Source organism: Pseudomassariella vexata, assembly GCF_002105095.1.
Source record: "Pseudomassariella vexata strain CBS 129021 chromosome Unknown BCR38scaffold_20, whole genome shotgun sequence".
Taxonomy (NCBI): domain Eukaryota; kingdom Fungi; phylum Ascomycota; class Sordariomycetes; order Amphisphaeriales; family Pseudomassariaceae; genus Pseudomassariella; species Pseudomassariella vexata.
The window spans coordinates 92368-110468 of NW_024467975.1; the positions used below are offsets into that span (position 1 = coordinate 92368).

At 51.8% G+C, this 18101-nt stretch overlaps 7 protein-coding genes across 7 annotated transcripts; 4 read left to right on the top strand and 3 right to left on the bottom strand.

Moving 5' to 3' along the window:
• Nucleotides 1–691: 691 nt before the first annotated feature.
• Nucleotides 692–3395, bottom strand: BCR38DRAFT_449782 (fungal-specific transcription factor domain-containing protein). Its single transcript, XM_040861310.1, has one exon. The coding sequence runs from the start codon at nt 3157–3159 to the stop codon at nt 877–879; it is 2283 nt and encodes a 760-aa protein (XP_040710508.1). The 5' UTR covers nt 3160–3395; the 3' UTR covers nt 692–876.
• Nucleotides 3396–3446: 51 nt separating this feature from the next.
• BCR38DRAFT_449783 (GNAT domain-containing protein) lies at nt 3447–4933 on the top strand. The gene has a single exon (XM_040861311.1). It carries the CDS (start codon nt 3768–3770, stop codon nt 4452–4454), a length of 687 nt encoding a protein of 228 aa, XP_040710509.1. The 5' UTR covers nt 3447–3767; the 3' UTR covers nt 4455–4933.
• A 1051-nt stretch (nt 4934–5984) lies between these two features.
• On the top strand, nt 5985–8651 carry BCR38DRAFT_449786 (uncharacterized protein). Its single transcript, XM_040861312.1, has 2 exons — nt 5985–6593; nt 6660–8651. The coding sequence occupies exons 1-2, from the start codon at nt 6363–6365 to the stop codon at nt 8250–8252; spliced, it is 1824 nt and encodes a 607-aa protein (XP_040710510.1). The 5' UTR covers nt 5985–6362; the 3' UTR covers nt 8253–8651.
• On the bottom strand, nt 8648–9746 carry BCR38DRAFT_449788 (uncharacterized protein). Its single transcript, XM_040861313.1, has 2 exons — nt 8982–9746; nt 8648–8876 (listed from the first exon to the last, which is right to left on the bottom strand). The coding sequence occupies exon 1, from the start codon at nt 9546–9548 to the stop codon at nt 9021–9023; it is 528 nt and encodes a 175-aa protein (XP_040710511.1). The 5' UTR covers nt 9549–9746; the 3' UTR covers nt 8648–8876; nt 8982–9020.
• Nucleotides 9747–12121: 2375 nt separating this feature from the next.
• Nucleotides 12122–13308, top strand: BCR38DRAFT_449792 (uncharacterized protein). The gene has a single exon (XM_040861314.1). The coding sequence runs from the start codon at nt 12277–12279 to the stop codon at nt 13222–13224; it is 948 nt and encodes a 315-aa protein (XP_040710512.1). The 5' UTR covers nt 12122–12276; the 3' UTR covers nt 13225–13308.
• A 488-nt stretch (nt 13309–13796) lies between these two features.
• On the bottom strand, nt 13797–14368 carry BCR38DRAFT_414013 (uncharacterized protein; the record flags this gene model as incomplete). Its single annotated transcript, XM_040858891.1, has 3 exons — nt 13797–13989; nt 14026–14155; nt 14224–14368. 3 exons carry the CDS (start codon nt 14366–14368, stop codon nt 13797–13799), a joined length of 468 nt encoding a protein of 155 aa, XP_040710513.1.
• Nucleotides 14369–15639: 1271 nt separating this feature from the next.
• BCR38DRAFT_449795 (membrane transporter) lies at nt 15640–17948 on the top strand. Its single transcript, XM_040861315.1, has 3 exons — nt 15640–16168; nt 16240–17123; nt 17204–17948. Exons 1-3 carry the CDS (start codon nt 16007–16009, stop codon nt 17727–17729), a joined length of 1572 nt encoding a protein of 523 aa, XP_040710514.1. The 5' UTR covers nt 15640–16006; the 3' UTR covers nt 17730–17948.
• Nucleotides 17949–18101: the final 153 nt, after the last annotated feature.

An 18101-nucleotide genomic window follows, 5' to 3' on the forward strand; every position in this document is an offset into this window, starting at 1 on the left:
TCTGGGAATCATGCAGGAGGTTCTGGTTCTGCCGGTGTTTACTAGGATCATGCGGAAATGGCATTGCTGCATAAGCTCTCAAAATAGAGAGTAAATACTACACAATTCGAGCATGTGATGGGTCATGATATTTTCGTTTTGTTGAAATTTGCATCTCGAAGTGATTCACGGCTAATGCTTCAAAACAACATGTTCTCAACTACTTGCCAGTAAACACATGACTGGGGTCCACCATAGGATGACCTGTCGGTGGTGATACGAAGGCCTCAGATAGACTTGTCTAACCTGCCATGCCAATGCTTTCCATGTAAAGCTATCCATCTCTCCAGCTCTGCGTACAAGCTCGACTCGATGAATATACCACCATTAAACTTGGAATTGGCTAACTGGTTCAACATTGTAAGGCAGCTTCAAGCCGCAGATATCAAGGTACGGTACTTGTAGGAATCCGTGTACTGTAGACAACAGCAACTTAACATTATAACGTCTACCAATTCGAATCCGCATAAAGCCCCACCAAGTTTGTGGAACAAGCGTTTGCTTCGCTTTGTATGTGACACAGAAAGAGAGTCTGCGTTAATCAAGCCGGACCAGACATCAAATGTGCGACTGTTGATCCAAAGACACCTTACGTAACACCAATGTCGCCGGAACGACATACTTATTTGATGGGTTTCTTATATGAGTTCACTCCATGCCCATCTCACCTTGACTGTCAAGCCAATGCACTCACTTCCACACTTTAGAAAAGACAAGACTAACCAATTATAACCTAAAATTTGGGCAGGCGTTGTAACTTGTTTTTTTTAGGATATGATATTTTGATAAACAACCTACCAATAGTACCAGCCTCTCCCTTCCCAGCTCGCACGCTTTTCAACCTCCCTCCTCACTAGAACTCGTCTTCGAGCTGTTACCCGCATAGTCATTCACGAACTCATTCCATACCCCCCAATTCGTAGCCTCGAACGTCGGGTCAGCCGGCATGTCGAAGCTGAGATCGGGAAAACTCATACCCACCCAGCCCGTTGGATCCTGAAACAAAGTAGAGAACGACGCCGTCGTTAGGCCGCCGGGAAAGCTCTGTACCGGCGACAGTGGCGCTGGCTGCCGTGCGTCTTCTGCTGTTTGGACGGCAGTTGTGGCAGAGATGGTTTCAGCAGCAGTACTCTCAGCCGCAGCGAGCGCATCGGGACCAGTTGTCATAAGGACGTCCCCCCTACCGAACCCTGATGCCTCAGCAAGCTTGTGCGCATCCTCGCGGAGCGCCTCGGTCCTCGCGGCCTTGGCCTTTTTGTACAATTTTCGGATGGGCCGCCACAGCGAGCCACGCTTGCTCTCAGCCACGATCTCGCCATATTTGGGGAAAACATCCTCTATGCACTTCCATGACCTTTCCACGAGCGGACCCCGAGTCTGCGAGCACAGCTCTGCAAGAGATACTGCAAGGGGGTGCCACTGGACATACGTCATGTACCACCAGTCGAACGGTATGGAATAGGGGTCCGAACGCCAGTGTTGTTGCAGCTCCATGACGGATATGGCCGTCTGCAGCATGACCTCGTGGGATACCTTGGGCCAGCGAGAGTGGTTGGACGTAGAGGTGTCGTCTGTGTCCTGCGGGCTTCGGTGCAGGTGGACGGGGTATTGTTGCACGAGCCAGAGCTTGAGGTTGATGAGGCGGACGAGCATGGATGCGAAGTAGGAGCCGATATGGGAAGGGTCTGACTTCGTAATAAACTGTGCTTCGAGCTCTTGCACATGCGCGATGAGTTCGTCCTTGCTTCTCGCGGGCATGCCACCAGGGCAGTTTGTTGGCGGGCCGACGTAGAGAAAAATGCCAGAACTTTGCGCCGTGCAGCGGCTAAAGGTCGTATCGGACGGACCTGCCCGCTCCACGAGGGGGCCTCTCGTGTCTGGACTGAAGTCCGTGTCGTTGAGGTTCAGAGGTAGGCGTGTATCGTAGCTGCCCGAGACTACCATAGCCTCGGTTCCTCTGTCTTCGGCAGCTCGGACGTCAAGCACCACTATTTGCCAGTAAAGTCGCCGTCTTAGCTCGGCGATATAGGGGGTGAACTGACTCCCGTCGCCATCTCTATGGAGGTCCATGGCTTGCGCTAGACGCAGTAAAAGAGCGACAAGAACCCAGGAGGAACGGGACCCGTTGTGGCAGCGGAGACACGCCACATATATGACCAGCGCTTGGAGGCACTCAAGGTCAGGATTGTTCAGGTAGTCTGCAGCTGCGAGTGCACGCTCTACAGCAAGCTGATACTTGGCACACAGGACCGGCAAAGCATGTTCGAGACCAAGTCTGGCGGTATTGGTGGATGAGGGAAGACTGACGACGGCACCGAAGTAAATCGCAAACAGGAGAGCTTCCTGAGACTTGTTGAGGCTATCAATTGCAGCACCAGCCATTTCCAGAGCGGTAGGCTTGTGAAGTATTTTCAAAATAGGATCTACATTGGAGAAGTAGATGGTAGCCAGGGAGCGGATCTGATCTGGCGAGGGATGGATTAATTCTCCAGTGCTTGACGACGTGCGACTGGCTAACAACCCTTGGAAACCGGAACTGAATGACTGAGGTGCCAGCATCTGATCCGCAGCAGAGTCCGGAGTTCCATCCTCGGAATCATCGTCAGAGTCGGAACCTGATGGCTCCTCCAGCGCGTGCCTTAGCCCTCCAACCTCGTTGCAAAGGTTGGCCCAGAAATGACCACTTAAATACTTTGACGTGTGGGCGTCCGTCTGGGGGCCGCAGACGGCCTGTGGTGCCGCCGCCGCCGCCGCCTCCAGGGGGGTTTCATTGCCCTCAAGGAAGGGATGAATCAGAGGCCTGCCTGGAGACTGCACCGGCACATGTGACACCGGTGTCTTGAGATCCGACAGGTTGACCTCGCTCAAGGCGTCCGGGTCCACTCTACCGACAATGGCCTCGAGCCGACTCAGACGGCTCAGCAGTTCCGAGTTTTTCGTCTTCTTGGGCCGCTGCATGCGCTTTCGCACGGGGAAGACGCATTCGGCGCCGGACCGGACGCAGTGGGCACACGGATACGTGCGGTCGCAGCGAATCTTGCGGTTCCTGCATACCGTGCAACTTAGCTTGTTCTTCGGTTTTGCCCTGTTGTGTACGGATGAGTTAGATGGGGACTCCATGACGGCATTGACATTCAAGGAAGATCATGGGTGCCTCCGTGGTAGAAGCCCATCCATCGGAGATAATATGTCGTATCCAGAAACTACGCTCTGCAAATTTGTTTCTGCGGGAATGCGAAGTTGGATGCTGGTGAAGCGCAGGGCCAAATGCAAAGCAGGTTGTCGTCAATAAACCATCTTTATGAGGGTCAGGCGTCCTTGTTGTCTTTAAAGTACATCGCGCCGTAAAAGGTGGGGCCATTGCGGCAAATCACTTCGAGGCAGCACCGCACCGGCAAGCGTCCCTGGTCGTTGCCGAATCTAAGCCACCATTTTGGTATCTCGACGAGCAAGGACTAACGAGGTGAGGCCATGCAACGAGCAACTTGTATAATTGCAGCCTGTAGACTGATGGTTCGATGTTTGTGGCTACAGCAGCCATTCGTGCTGTTTTAGCTTTCGCCCGGCGACTCTGGGCTCATGCGAAAGGGCGCGAGATATGAGTCAACGCTATGTGGCTGAAGATGCAATAGTAGTTTGGTATTGGGATGAGATGTCCCGAGAGTATTACCTTGTTGATAGTTAAGTTCGAAGTCAATTTGCACACAGTATAGTCCTTACTCATCGCAATGGCTTCCAACCCCTCCAAAGTAAAAGTGAAAACCACGTTACCAACTCGCCCATTCCCTCCCGCTTCAGAGCGGCCACGCATCATCACCGAAAGACTGACGATCCGGCCCTTCTCTCAAGATGACCTTGAGGGCTACCATGAGTTACGCCGCCAGCCCGAGGTCATGATCTACACCTCCGTCGGTCGTATCGACCTTGACCTCGCAGAGACCCAGGAAAAGTTGAACCTGTTCCTGCCCCCCAACGACGCAAACACTTACAATTTCGCCGTCTACCTCTCCGCGACGGGAGAATTTATTGGCTGCGGTGGAGTGCACAAAACGAACTTTGGCTGGGTCGGCTGGCCAGAGGTCGGCTACATGTTCAAGCAGGAGCATTGGGGTCGTGGGTACGCCACCGAATTTGTAAAGGGCTTCGTTAAGGCGTGGTGGAAGCTACCGCGGTCGCTGGCTAAGCTCGAAGTTGACGCCTTGTCGGTGGAGGGTGGAGGTGGTCTCGGCGAAGATGGAGTCCCGGAGCAGTTATCGGCCATGGTGGAGTCCAAGAACCGGGCGAGTATGAACATCATGGCCAAAGTCGGCTTCCGGCAGTTCAAGGAGTGGGAGGAGGCAGACAATCGACCGGGATTTGGGGGTGTTCCAGTCATCCTCTCCGGTTTCGTACTGTCATTGGGGGACAAGGCCTAGAAGCACTTAGAGTCTGACTAGCTGAGCTTCGTGAGCAATGTGGGCAACAGTTCTCGATGTACGTGGGTTGTTGATTAGCAGTTGGCAAAGACGCAGCAGAGCATGGAAATCTCGTAAATTCCAAAATCCAACTGCTCTGAATGTCAATGTTTAAGGTGCCCGTTAGGACATTTTCGTCCCCCTGCCATCTGCTCTTCATCCCCCGCCGTTGTTGGTAGCGTGCAGGACAACTCTTATTTTTTCGAGTCTAAATAGTTCGCCGCATTACAACGACGTCGAAGGCACATAAGAGAGCTTGATCTATCTGTCCGAGTTGCAAATTTCACGGATATCTGTAACTCAATGCGAGCCGTTGTATGAGAAAACCTTGCCTGGAGAATTTCTCATTGATGCCAATGTGACATTAACAAACCTGAGGCCACTTACCTATACCCTTCGTCTTGAGCTCCGCATGGCAGGATTATCAACGCCCGTGAAGGTTGCCGCATCCGCAAGCATCATTTCCTCAGCAACGTGTGCAGGTATTGTCCATTCGTATCCAGCGGCGTACCTTATTCTCTGAGTAGTCTCCACTTACACCCACAAGCGCCATCGGAACTAGTCGACATTGGCCATGCCCCATACTAGACGGTGGTGCTCCCGCCGAAGTGCGCTCAGGCAGTGGTACGTAGTTTTCAGCCACGCCGTGCCTGTCCAGATCACCTCTGTCGTCGCCGTTCTCGCCACAGCGCGGTGTCCTACCATTAGCGCACAAGAGGACTGGAGTGAAGGGGGTTCGCGCTGGGGGGTACGCTCACAGCGGCTATTGTCCGCTATACGAATGTGACCCTTGCAGCTACAAATTCGACGCTTACTGCCGCAGCACAGGGCAAGGAGAAGATGTTGGGCGATGACAAGGTTAGTGTACTCATCAAGCGGTGGATGATCTTCCACAGGGCGGATGGACTTTGCAATCTTGTGATGTGATTGCGTCACAACACAGATCCAACCTTCTACGGAAAGATGATTATTTGGGTGCATATTGAGCATATATCGTTGGCACTGTATGCCACTGAATGCCATCGTTTGAGTTTAGAGATGTGTTCACTTTAATGACCTCACATTGCCTGGTTTTGAAAGATTTCGTGTAGCCATCATTGCGGGCGTCAAATGACGTCATATTTCGGGCCATCGCAACGGTCAAGTGTCGAGTAGAAACTCGTCCGACCGTGATGCTCCGAACACTCAACACGTACTGTTAGCCTCGTCAACCTTGCGTGGCCTACCTAGTTCACAGAAAGGCAACCAGGCAAAATGGCAATGTTGGAAGGCTCAGCGAAACTCGCTATATAGGGTCATGGCGAAGTTGGACTGAAACATGCAGCAGATGGCTTCAACGGGAAAAGCTTGGAAGCTGGGCTGTGCACGTGTTGGTTTGGTAGCCAATCCGCTGGAAACTGATCGGCCAAAAGCTGGGCATCTGTCCAAGAGACACAGCCATGATGCCTGCTTGATGCCTGCGGGATGCCTGCGGGATGCGCAATACCTCCCAAGCTCATATGCTCGAGCCTGGAGCTTGAGGCATTGCTAAATTGCTACTCGAGCATCCGGTCACCTTGACTCACAAATAGCTGCCTGTATATCTATTTTAGCGGCTGCAATCGCCAATCCAGATGATTTTTGCCCATATCAAGGATACATCCTGTGTTGCCGCCCCGCGACATTGCGCACCCTCTGTGGTAGTTCCGAATTGTTGTGACGCTATCGGGAGCAAATGATATATAACCTGCAACTCAGTCTAGTTATACATCACCCATCCCACTCCCCAATCCGCCATGGTATTGCGGCCTCTCCTTGCCATTGAACGCCTATTCCCACCGCAACGATCTTGATCGAAATTTGTAGCTGGCAGCCTCATCTGAAAGCAACATGGCGTCCGAAGCAAAACCAGTATCCGACGAGCCTCCCCCACCTGTTGCGGCATCGAGCGCCGCACCCCCGCCGTTGTTTCGTCCAGCTCCTGCTCCACAGGCCACGCCGCCGCCTCCATTTCCACCGTCCCCCGCCCACGGCAAGACATTCTATGGCTATCTGTTTAAGAAGGATAAGACAGCGACAGAATTGTTGGATGCGCTCCTGCGCGCAATCGGGAAATACATCGTAGGACACAGAATGACGAACAGACGCGAGACTGATTATTTGTTTGGCTAACTCGCCATTGCGCAGATCACAGACATAGGCGACAGGAAAGTCACCGTGATAGACAGGGCAAAACTCGCTGCCTTTTACAGAAAGGTGGGCGGCGACTACGACTCGCTCTTTGTTCAAGCACCCGACAAAGCGATATCGTACATCTGGCAGGCACTTGGGTGTCAACACACGCTGCAACCAACCGAGAACGACTACGAGGAGCCATGCGTACCTGCCCTGACGCTGAAGGGCTTTGTGCGATGGGAGTCGCTCCAAATCCTGCTGGGTCCTGAGGAACATGTCCCCTTCGTGCAGTTTGCGGTGCGCAACTGGGCTCTGAAGCACCCGGATACTGGCGAACCCTTTCCCCCCGACCTGCCCGCCGACGCATTGCCCGCCGTGTGCGATCCCGCCATCGATAAATGGCACAGAGAGTGCGCGGGGCGATTGCGACGCGAGGCCATTCCTAAGGAGGAATCCTCGCCACAGCAAGATCCGAGAGTTTACTTCACTCATGTTCCAGGCGCCGGCCATGCTAGTACAGCTACCGCCTCACGGCATGAGCCAGCGATGGATTACTTCGAGCGGGAACGCACTATACCGTTCAACCATATACACAGCCGCCATGTCGTTCCTCCTACTCCTGCTCCTCCTCCGCCTGGCCATCGGCCTAGCCCGTCGCCGCAGAAGGTTCGTATCGATAGTGGCAGCAGCTCCCCAGAAGAGCGTGCGAGGCGCCGAAGTTGGAATGACTATCCGGCCCCTCTACACGACAAAGCAAGGTCGCCGAGTCACTTCGATGCCCGGCGACCTCGCCCCGTTCGTCACCATAGTCAACCTAGACACTACTCTTCCGATTCCGACTCCGACGGCGATCTGCCTTCCAGCGCGCGCTCCCGGCCGCCGCCGCGGACACATGAACGACCGCCTCTACACTCAGTCCGCGTGTTTCCCCCCGAAACGTCTGCACCAACACCCATCCCCATTCGGTCCACTCACCGTACCGAAATGCGACAAGACGACCCTCGTCGGCGTAGTCTACCCTCCGGCGGTACTTTTAGCATCCGCCAAAAACTGAGCTCCCTCCTGCCTGGATCTGAACGCCCTCGCAGCACCTCGCGCAGCGATCGCGAAGCAGCCAGCGCATCACACGGCAGCCGCATCCGTCCCGAACCCTCTTCGCGGCGCCCTCGCGGATGGTCCGACGAATCTCTCACACCCGAACACTCTGACTCGGACGTGTCGCCCAAACGCCAGAGCCGGCACGATCGCGAAAGGGAGAGATTCCGCGATCGTGAGCGAGACCGTGAGAGGGAACGGGAGCTAGAGGAGGAACGTGAGTGGAGAAGTCGCAAGGACAAGGCGTATCTACACCGCCCGACGGTGACAAGGCGCACGAGCAGCGCCGCTGATGTGGAAAGAAGGTTAGGTCGCGATCCAAGGGATCGGGAGCGCGAGTTGGATCGGGAAAGAGACTGGGATCGAGATCGAGATCGGAAGCGAGATTCGAGGCGGGTATTGACGGGGGATGAGAGGGAGAGGAGACGGTATAGGGGGGCTAGTCCGCCGGTGGTAGGAGTTGGGGGTAGAAAGTATCCTACTGAAAGTTTGAAACCGGCTTGGTCCTAGTGGGAAGATGAAGTTCGGAGTTTGGTATCTAGCTGTCTTATTTTGGAAAGGTTGATTGATACAGGACACTTCGGTGGATAATTGTGGACGATTTGGGTTAGATATCCAATGACCACTAACAAGCGCACACAGCACAACCGGGGTATGGGACAGCGGTACGACAGCTTCTTGACAGAGACGCAGAGAGACGCAGCACCTCTACGACGATACGAGAAGCGAATAAATAGTAGCGGATCTTACAATACACCACTCAGTTGCCGCTGAGCAGCTGGGTTCCACTTATGAATAAAACAGTCTGGCATATCAGGCGTAACTTAAGGTTGAGCCCTACATAAATCGATTGAATTTATCACAATCACACCACGGGTTATCATATGATGACAAGAGAAGGGAAGAGGCGAAGTGGTATAATTCATAACCCCGTCCGGCTCCTGTTCCAACTTGTGCCTACAGGTCACAATCCAATATACTCCCGACAATTGTACGTAATCTCGTCGTCCAGTCCATCAAATATCATGACAGTATTTTTGTTTCGCTTTTCTTGCTCCAAAATGCAACGCGATGGGATCCATCAAGTATCTCGTCATCCAGGTTCCTTCCGATAGACTAAAAAGGCGCGGATAAGTAAGTTAGTTGACTTCTTTCTTGATTTTTCCCCGGCTTTTTGAGGCAGTTTACTTACCTCGCCCCTTTTCATCCCCGGTTTTGTCGCTAAACCGAACGCAGTAGTTTATCAACCATATCGCACCAAATCGTGTCATACGCTCCTCAATCCCACCAATTTCCCGGCTCCGTCTGGCGTGTAAGCAAGTCCCTGAACTCCTCGTCATTCGGGTCAAGACGTCGTCGCTGTTGTTGTTGCTGCTGTTGCTGCTGGGGCGGAGGCCGAGGCAAGTGCGGCTGCTGCATCAACGACATGCTGGATATTGATGACATATCCAACGTTGACGGCATTGAAGGCATGTTCAGGGTCGACAACATGTCCTGCATCCATGGCATATCCCACACCGACGGGATCGGCTGCATCGGCTGCGTCGGCTGCACGAGGGGCAGTGTCGCCTGAGGAGGTTGAAATGGCAGTGCAGGAAAAACCTCCAGCCGGGCCCGCAACATCTTGTACATAGTCCGTCGCTTCTGCACCCAAGCGTGGTGGTGACATTCGGGGCGTCGCGAGACGTAGTACGCCTTCTGGATGTATTTGCAATGAGGCGAGGCAGGGCCGTGCTTGCACTCGTCGAGACGGTAGCGGAGCTCGCAGTGGCAGCCGTGGAAGCGGAGGTAGACTTGGGTGCACATGTTTTTTTTTGTTTTGGTGTGGCGGATAAATCGGAGAGAGAGGTCTGGAGGAAAGGGGTTGGTTAGCTTTGGGGAGGGAAGGTAGGAGTGAACTTCTTTTGCGACGAGGGGGAGGAGCTTGGAAGATTGGTGGCGAAGGTGATTGTGTATCTGAATTATACTATACCAATAAACTAAATGGGGATATTACTGACCTTACTTGAGTATTGTCATGAGAGTTGGTGTTGTGGCGGCCATGTATGGGAAGAGATGAGGCTCTTTGAAGGATGGTAGTTGGCAAGATTGCAAAGCAAAATCGGCAAGGTCATAGCCGAAAATTCCACCAGTTTTGTTTGCAATCACTAGGTTGACCCGTCGCCGGAGTGCGTATTGGATCCGAGTTAACAGGTGTAAGTGATACAAGCAGGCCGTGGCAATACATAGGTTAAAGTACTTAATGGGACTGGGAACGGACTTTTCATGCCCAGCTACCAGACTTAACTTGGTTGACCTCTTAGTTCAAATTTGAAGAAAGGGGATTTCTTTCGCGATTTTCAATATGTTGTGCTGTCGTTGTACCTTGACATTGTTTCCTTCACAATACAAGTTTTGAAACTTTCACTCGTAATGCTAGTTTAATCTCCTGGCCTTGACGGTCGAAACTTCATCCAAATCTCTAGCATAGAGAAGGCATATCAAAACTGGTCTTTTATCTGTCCATTTTGGCCAAGTATTGCTTCATGCCCCCTTGGAGAGTCCTTAGCATGATAGGATTATTATTCAATAGCTTATGCTTGGTATAGCTTCCCCTGAACATATCGTCTCATGCCGTAGTATCTCAAATTGTGGCAATGATGAATATGGACATATATGACCCAGCGACTAAAATTTCAGGTCTGAAGAAAATATTTCTCGATCATAGTAAGTTATGCACTTCTCAACGGAAAGTATTTATGTTTTAGGCAGCTTACCCGCATCCAAAGTCATTTCCTGTTTTAAAGATCTTTATAACATTTTATAGAGTTACATGAGTAGCCATTTCATATACATCATTCTCACGACAAGCGTCCTCAAGTCCCCATTCATCTGCGCGTTTTAAAGGAAAGATACGGCCGCGTGAGTGTTACGCTTTGTTGCCCTGCCATCGAGCCGAGGAGTGGCCACGTTGGTCTTGACATCGAAGGGAACGGCGTCGGGATTGTCAACCATAGCTAGACTTTGGATGATCTCGTAGGGTTATATTTGACTTACAAGACCATGTCCCGTATATTATGCCTAAAGTCAACATTATTGCGCAGCTCTGGCGCATTTGGGATTACGTTTCGCAGTCTTGACCGGGCAAATCAATCATCTACGAAATGCTCAGTTCATCAAGAAGTCTCACACTGCTGGATAGGTTCCGAACTTTTGACATTGTTGTTAGCCCATGCTCCAGGTCTCCCGGCATCAGGTCCCCAATGAACAAAAAGTCTCGCGCTTGTAGGACTCCTGGGAAAGAACGCTGGCCTTCAGAGCCACGACGACATGTTCCGTATGCCAGGATTGGACAGATCTAGATGCTCGTGGTAGGCTATCGCTGCGCAGACAGGAGCCACTGACACATCGTGAGTATGTATCTGAAAGCTAAAGCGCAGGATGACAGCTGGCTTACGACAAAGTAAGAACGCCAAGAGCACATGGTTGGGCATGGAGATTTTCCATTGATAACACCTCGTCCATAGCTCCATCAAATCACCGTATGGCAGGTGCTCCAGGATCATGGTTGGGCGAGATGGTGTGGGGTTCGACTTTGAGGCGTCATCCTTTTCTCCGTTCGACGTTGCTAGTTCTTCCAGAGCTACTATCTGTACAATATGCTCGGCATTCTTCATTTTCCCTCGGCAAGGAGCCGTTGATCCGCTTCTATGTCCTTGCCCTCAGTTCCGAGTGAGGATTTGATAATCAGCTTTCTGACAAGTTAGCCCGTGTCCGAATGCTCGGAAAAGATGCTTGTCCGTGGGGGCTATTCGGTTTACAAGACAACAATAAATACGGAACTTCCAGCTTATAATGCCTTCCAAACATAGAAGAATCTGTTCATTTCTCGTCGTGACATTGAAACCAAATCTCATTCATGATCAAAAACAACAAAGGGGGGAAGCTGCGCAATAGTGTCGGTGCCGTTTACAGAATTGATCCGTGGTCGGCTTTCAGTTTGTCAACTTAATGAACAGTAATCTAGGAGTTGTGGTGAAGTGTTCGTTCTATTACTCTCCTCTGGGCAATGATGATGTGAAGCAGACCAATGGCTACGTTACGTTGGGCGCCCGCAGTGAATTCTAGCAGACGATGAGACTGCTGCCAAGGTTCTGCGATGTCCCCATACTTGGCTGGTCGCAAGCCTAGTAGAGACAGTCAAAATATTGCACTGTTTGTTCTGGCGTGAACGAATTATTCGTCAGGTTTGAATGCACATTATTTTGAGGAGGTTGAGGTTCTCGAGGTGGACGTCATTAAAATGAAACTATATAAGTTGGGGCACCTTGATGGCCGGCCAGGTTGGGGATTTACAGGGTGTATTGAAAGAAAAAGCAGACTGGGCAAACCAGGTGCACTTTCATCTTTCGTGTCCGCTTCAACAACTATTATTATAATATTTCTTTGCTCAATTTTGGGCTGTCAGTTTTGCATTAGTACTTGCCGTTGCTCTTCTATAACCAGCTTTGAAGTTGTCCATATACACACGGAGTAACCTGGTGGCAACAAGAAAATGGACTCCGGCACGAGTTTTCACCCTTTTCCAAGGCTCCCATACGAACTTCAACTGATGGTTTGGGAATGCTATCGCGATTTGAGGCCGCGGCGTCGTCACATCTTCACATACTACCGAAGTGGTTGTATGTACGCAGCAGTGGATGTCAGAACGAACAAGACGGTCACTGTGACCGCCGAATTGGGCGATCCCGATTGCATACAGCCTGTTCACCCTCATGCGGGGCCTGGTGACCGCAAGATATGCCTACCAGAAGGGAGCTACATACATGTTCCCAAGCAAACACTGGTCATTTCCGGTGATGGCGAAACACTTCACAGTACCCGATTATTCGCCGACAAAAACAAGTATGCCTGGGTTAACTTTACGAGAGACGTATTCTTCTGTGGGAGTAAACAGCCCGTCACGATACCACCAACACTATACCACGAGGGCTTTTCAAAGGCTTTGCTCGGACCTTGGAGCCTTTCGTCACCGGCCTTAAGCAACAGCAGCTGGATCAAGCGCGACCACTGGCTGCCCGAAATACAGAAGCTGGCTGTTCGACACCACCACTTCATCACCGATTCGGGGGGAAGTTTCTTGCAGAAACATGACCAAGATACACTTGCTCACATGACCTCTTTGAGGATGATCTACATTGTCGTCCCGCATGGCAAGACGTGCGTTGCCAAGGATCCGCGGTGGCGGGAGAGCATGGCGGACGTGGATTGGTTTGTGTGTGCCGATGCTCATGCCAGGATGCATGCTGAGATGCTGGGCTCGTGTGCGTGGGCAGTGAGTCCTTCGTCTAAGCAGATGGAAGGGGTCAAGAGGGAGCTGGGAAGGTTATTCAAGCATCGTAATAGAGTGGTCAGCATTCGGGTGGTTATAGATCAATACGGCGAGGATCTGGCAGCAGGGTCAATAGTCCCTGACGGGTTGGAATCGCTGACTCCTCCATAAGGTGTGGAATGCTCCAAGTTTGGTTCAAAAACATTGTCACCCTTGTATGATAGCTGCCGTCTCTTTATAGACAACTATTCTGAGAAACGTGGCGCGTATTCTTTATTTTGGGCGTTGAGGTTTATTGACAGTTGCCGACTCGATCTACCAGGATCAAGGTTCGTAATCCTCAAAATCCAACAATACTCATCATCTGAAAACTCCTTGTCCACCTCCCTCTCCCTCTCACCCTCATCAACCTCGTCTCCCTCCTCCGACTGTTCAACCTCCTCATCTTCAATCTGGCGGAGAGTGCCACATACGCCTTCCACATTGAGTCCACTTCTCTCCGTATCCAATCCACTAAAATCCGCTTATCGTTCGATGCATTGGCATCCAGGTCAACAAAGCGCCTGAGCCTGAATTTGCAGATTGTTTGAAGCTCGCCCAGGTCCTTCATCTTTCGGAGCACCGGGGTGTACAAACCCCACGCCATCGCGTCCCTCCCCTCGCCTTTCAAGTTGTCCTTGCTAGGATCCGACTACCGAATCGAGTGAATGCGTCAATCGCCCTGCTCCAGGCTCCGGATGATACTAGCTCGCTCCATGGTTTTGAGCTCGCCACGATGTTGCACCACGACCGAGAAAGGGTAACCGCGATGTGGTAGAAGGTGTTGCTGGTAGACTCCTCCGATGTGCCATACCCGCACCGGCTGCCTCGGCAGGGGTGTTTAGCTCCTCGGGGAGAATGGCGATGTCGGTGGAGACTGTCTTGCACCAGCCGTATCTAAAGCTAACTCGACAGGGAGGGCAGCTTGCTCACTTGGATTCACGGACCCGGCGGTGGACGCTGCATTGGAACCTGGGTTTCTCCTCTTGTTGGGAGGTCGGTGGGGTTACTTCGGTGACCTCTGGGTGATTGCGTGGGCGGGTGAAATTGAATGAGGGGTTATCTGGGTATTCGTCTTGGTGGTAATGGTGGTGTTGGTGTTGGTGTATGTGTATGTGTAACAGCTCGTACTGTTGATGTGACCGAGGCGCGGGGTTGCCATCATGTCTGTGGGACAGGCCTGTGACGTGCCCTTGACGTTAGTCTCGTTTGTGCTGATTGCGAATGCGGTTGTTTCTTGTAGATCTTTGAGCATGCTTACACTGACAACGACCATTGTGAGGGCCTCCAAAAAGGGTAGATCTGTCCTTTGAGATTTTTTGAGCTTGGAACACTCGACGATGAGTTACTTGCTGTCGGCTTCTTGCGTTCAGGGGGCTGCGTACGGAAGACAAACAAGCCAGGCACTTCCTCCCTGGGGTTTCGGATGAGACGTGCCAACTTTGATTATATTGCGGTTGGTTTCGCGGTGTAGAGGGTTGTATAAAATGAATGTGTTCTGCTCAGGTCTACTGATGTCCGCTTGGAAGGTTGAATCCGAGTAATAAAGATAGGGATTTCGGTTGTGTTAGAGGCATTGAGTGTTACAGAGTTGGCAGTTCATGTCTTTGCATAAGCCTCCATGATGTACAGAGAAAAGACGTGCAAAAGTATCCCAGTCCTGTCCTCGAACCAGAAAGAGCCAAATGATAGATAATGGAGTTTCGTTGACCCCCCTCATAAGTGAATTGAGAAGTTTGAGTACTCCTCGGTTGTGGTCCAGTGTGAATTATAGCACAGGCTTGAACCACGGTTGATGAAAAATGACACATGGAGAAGCTATATTAAGTTTGAATATTTGCTCTGGAATTTATTATGTAACAGTATAGATGAACTTGGTAACCACAGGAACCAGCTGCGTACCCCTATAAGCAGCCACTACTTCGATCTCATCCACGCGGACCTGCATTTAATGAGAGGCGCGACGGCTCTGATTTCAGTAATTCCAGTAACTTGGCGTACTTACCTCTCTACAACATGAGATAAGATGTGGCCTTTCGTATGATATTTTGTGTTCATTCGATGTAGACTTACCTCGGTAGCACTCTTGGTTGGGGAGTTCTAGCAGGCTGGGTGTAGCCACCGACCGAGCTATACACACGTTCGTCTGATAGTATGCTCCGGTGACTGCTAGCTATTGAAACCACGAGCACTTAAGTAATTAGTCCACAATTTCATATTTGTGCATAAAAATGACAATACACATGTAATGCTGTCACCTGCCAATTTCATTTTACGTTACAAGTGGTGGGCTTAACCCCTGATGCCCCAAAGCTTCCTGGAGCGTTGCCGAAGTCTAAACCAAATCTATGAAGATGCCTTCCCGTCTCCAATAGAGCTTATGAAATGCCTGAAGCCCCGTACGAAACCAAGCCTCGGAAGAAGCAAAGTGGCTGCTCGAGTTCTCAAATCAATGGGCTGTCGTTCGAAGTGGCTTGCAAGGCGTCATCGTGCCCATTGTCTAAGTCCAGCAATACCCCACGTTTACTAGTCCCCAACCAAAAAACACCTTCTTCTACCTACTGCAACTAAATCCCCGTCAGCAAGCATAGATCCCTGCGACATCTAATCGGCAAAGTCCAAACAACCTGGAGTGATCGACACGGCGAGGACCGATAGGCCAATGCTGCAAATCGCAAAGTTGCACCAGTCAAGCATCAGGGATCAACAAGCACGCCATAAGCGGCGTTTCTGCTCGGTTTCCCACTGCCGCGCGACTGCTTCGACTTTAGCTCGTCGGTGCGACTTCTCGAAGCTGCAGTCGTACTTGAGGACGCGCAAGTGGTTCTGAAGACTTTGACCGGCTGAAAGGACCCAGTTTGCGACTCATCATCTGTCTAATCTATCCCACTTGTCTTGCAGCGAAACCAGCAGAATGGGGAAAGACCCCGAGCATACAGCCGCAGACGAGGCGCCTAATCATAACAGCGATACCATCCATGATGACGTTGCAAGCAGTCTCGAGGAGGGTGCGGCGATTCCCAAGGGACAGCTGGATCCAGTCTACGAGGCCAAGGCCAGGATGCTGAATAAAGCGGCGAGTGAAACAACATAACTAGCTATACATATTTGACTCTTGGAGTTGTCGATGCTGACGGCTATGTGCAGATACAAGACATCGGCATGGGATGGTACCAGTGGAAACTCTTCATAGTCGTGGGCTTTGGATGGGCATCAGACAACCTCTGGCCCATCGTGACATCCCTCATCTTCACACCCATCAAGAACGAGTTCTCGCCGTCGAAACCCCCGTTACTGACCCTCTCGCAAAACCTGGGTCTTCTCGCCGGCGCCATGTTCTGGGGCTTCGGTTGTGATATTTTCGGCCGCAAGTGGGCTTTCAACCTGACTTTGGGACTGACAGCGGCATGGGGCTTGATCGCGGCGTCGGCACCTAACTTCGCAGGCATTGGCGTATTCGCTGCTTTCTGGTCTTTTGGTGTGGGCGGAAACTTGCCCGTCGATTCAGCCATCTTTCTGGAATTTTTGCCGGGCTCGCATCAGTATCTCCTGACGATTCTGTCTATCGACTGGGCTGTGGCACAAGTCATTGCCAACTTGATCGCGTGGCCGCTTCTGGGCAGCATGACGTGCCAGCAGACGGACACGGAATGCACTAGGTCTGATAACATGGGATGGCGCTATTTCATGGTGGCCGTGGGCGGACTGACTCTAATCATGTTCGTGGTTCGATTCGTGTTTTTCACTATCTTCGAGTCCCCTAAGTACTTAATGGGCAAGGGCCGCGACGAGGACGCCGTGCGCATTGTGCACGAGGTGGCCAGACGCAACGGGAAGACGTCGCCTTTGACGATTGACCATCTCAGGGCGTGCGAGCCCGAGGGGTATCAGCACCAGAACACCACCACCATAGCTGTGAAGCGTAAGCTCCAGGCTGTCAACTTGTCCCACGTCCGCTCCCTATTCGCCACCAACAAGCTGGCCTGGAGCACCTCGGCCTTGATGCTGGTTTGGGCTTTTATTGGACTAGGGTCAGTTTACTTGTTACTTCCTCACTGATATAACCCCACCCGGCATGCCACGAAACATGCCAAAACTGACGACTTATCAGCTACCCCCTCTACAACGCTTTCCTCCCCTATATCCAAGCCACCCGTGGTGCCGACTTCGGCGACGGCTCCACCTACATCACCTACCGTAATTCCCTCATCATCGCCGTGCTGGGCATCCCAGGCGCCCTCATCGGCGGCCTACTCGTCGAGCTGCCCCAGCTCGGCCGCAAGGGCACCCTCTCGCTCAGCACGGTGCTCACGGGCGTTTTCCTCTACTGCTCCACCACGGCAACCAACTCGGCCGCCCTTCTGGGATGGAACTGCGCTTACAACTTCACCAGTAACGTCATGTACGCCGTGCTGTACGCCTTCACCCCAGAGCTGTTCCCCACGAAAGATCGCGGCACCGGCAATGCGTTGACGGCGTCGGCGAATCGCGTCTTCGGCATTATGGCCCCTATTATTGCCATGTTCGCCAACCTCGAGACGGCCGCGCCCGTGTATACGAGTGGAGCGCTGTTCATTGCGGCCGGGGTCATTGTGCTGACTTTGCCGTTTGAGTCGAGGGGCAAGGCGAGCTTATAAGCGGAGTAGTTATGATGGACTTGCACGGCGAAGCGAGGGGTATTTCCATAGTTATCTAGTGGTTCATATGCAAGGATGTGAAGACTACTTGCACTGTTGAGCATTTATCTGCAACAACAAGACTTCTAACTGAATCTGTGTAATGGCCGAGGCATGTATGTACCTGGTGTGACTTGCTCGAGGTGAATATGCCAGAAGTGGGAAAGGGAACAGTGCGGCTATCGAGTCTGGTCTATATCAAAACATGTTAAAACCCCCAATTACATGTTACCTGATTCTGTAAAAAACTACTAACCCCTTTTCTTCTTCTTTACCCATCCATGTTTGGAATGGCAACTGACTTTGAATAAGGGTCAGGTGGTGCGTGTGACA

What these genes read in the sequence shown, in the direction of transcription:
- BCR38DRAFT_449782 (XM_040861310.1), bottom strand. Translation starts at nt 3,159, where the DNA reads ATGGAGTCCCCATCTAACTCATCCGTACACAACAGGGCAAAACCGAAG.
- BCR38DRAFT_449783 (XM_040861311.1), top strand. Translation starts at nt 3,768, where the DNA reads ATGGCTTCCAACCCCTCCAAAGTAAAAGTGAAAACCACGTTACCAACT.
- BCR38DRAFT_449786 (XM_040861312.1), top strand. Translation starts at nt 6,363, where the DNA reads ATGGCGTCCGAAGCAAAACCAGTATCCGACGAGCCTCCCCCACCTGTT. An exon ending in GCGCAATCGGGAAATACATC is followed by an intron (nt 6,594 to 6,659) that starts GTAGGACACAGA and finishes GCCATTGCGCAG; the next exon opens with ATCACAGACATAGGCGACAG.
- BCR38DRAFT_449788 (XM_040861313.1), bottom strand. Translation starts at nt 9,548, where the DNA reads ATGTGCACCCAAGTCTACCTCCGCTTCCACGGCTGCCACTGCGAGCTC.
- BCR38DRAFT_449792 (XM_040861314.1), top strand. Translation starts at nt 12,277, where the DNA reads ATGGACTCCGGCACGAGTTTTCACCCTTTTCCAAGGCTCCCATACGAA.
- BCR38DRAFT_449795 (XM_040861315.1), top strand. Translation starts at nt 16,007, where the DNA reads ATGGGGAAAGACCCCGAGCATACAGCCGCAGACGAGGCGCCTAATCAT. An exon ending in CCAGGATGCTGAATAAAGCG is followed by an intron (nt 16,169 to 16,239) that starts GCGAGTGAAACA and finishes GGCTATGTGCAG; the next exon opens with ATACAAGACATCGGCATGGG. An exon ending in TGGGCTTTTATTGGACTAGG is followed by an intron (nt 17,124 to 17,203) that starts GTCAGTTTACTT and finishes ACGACTTATCAG; the next exon opens with CTACCCCCTCTACAACGCTT.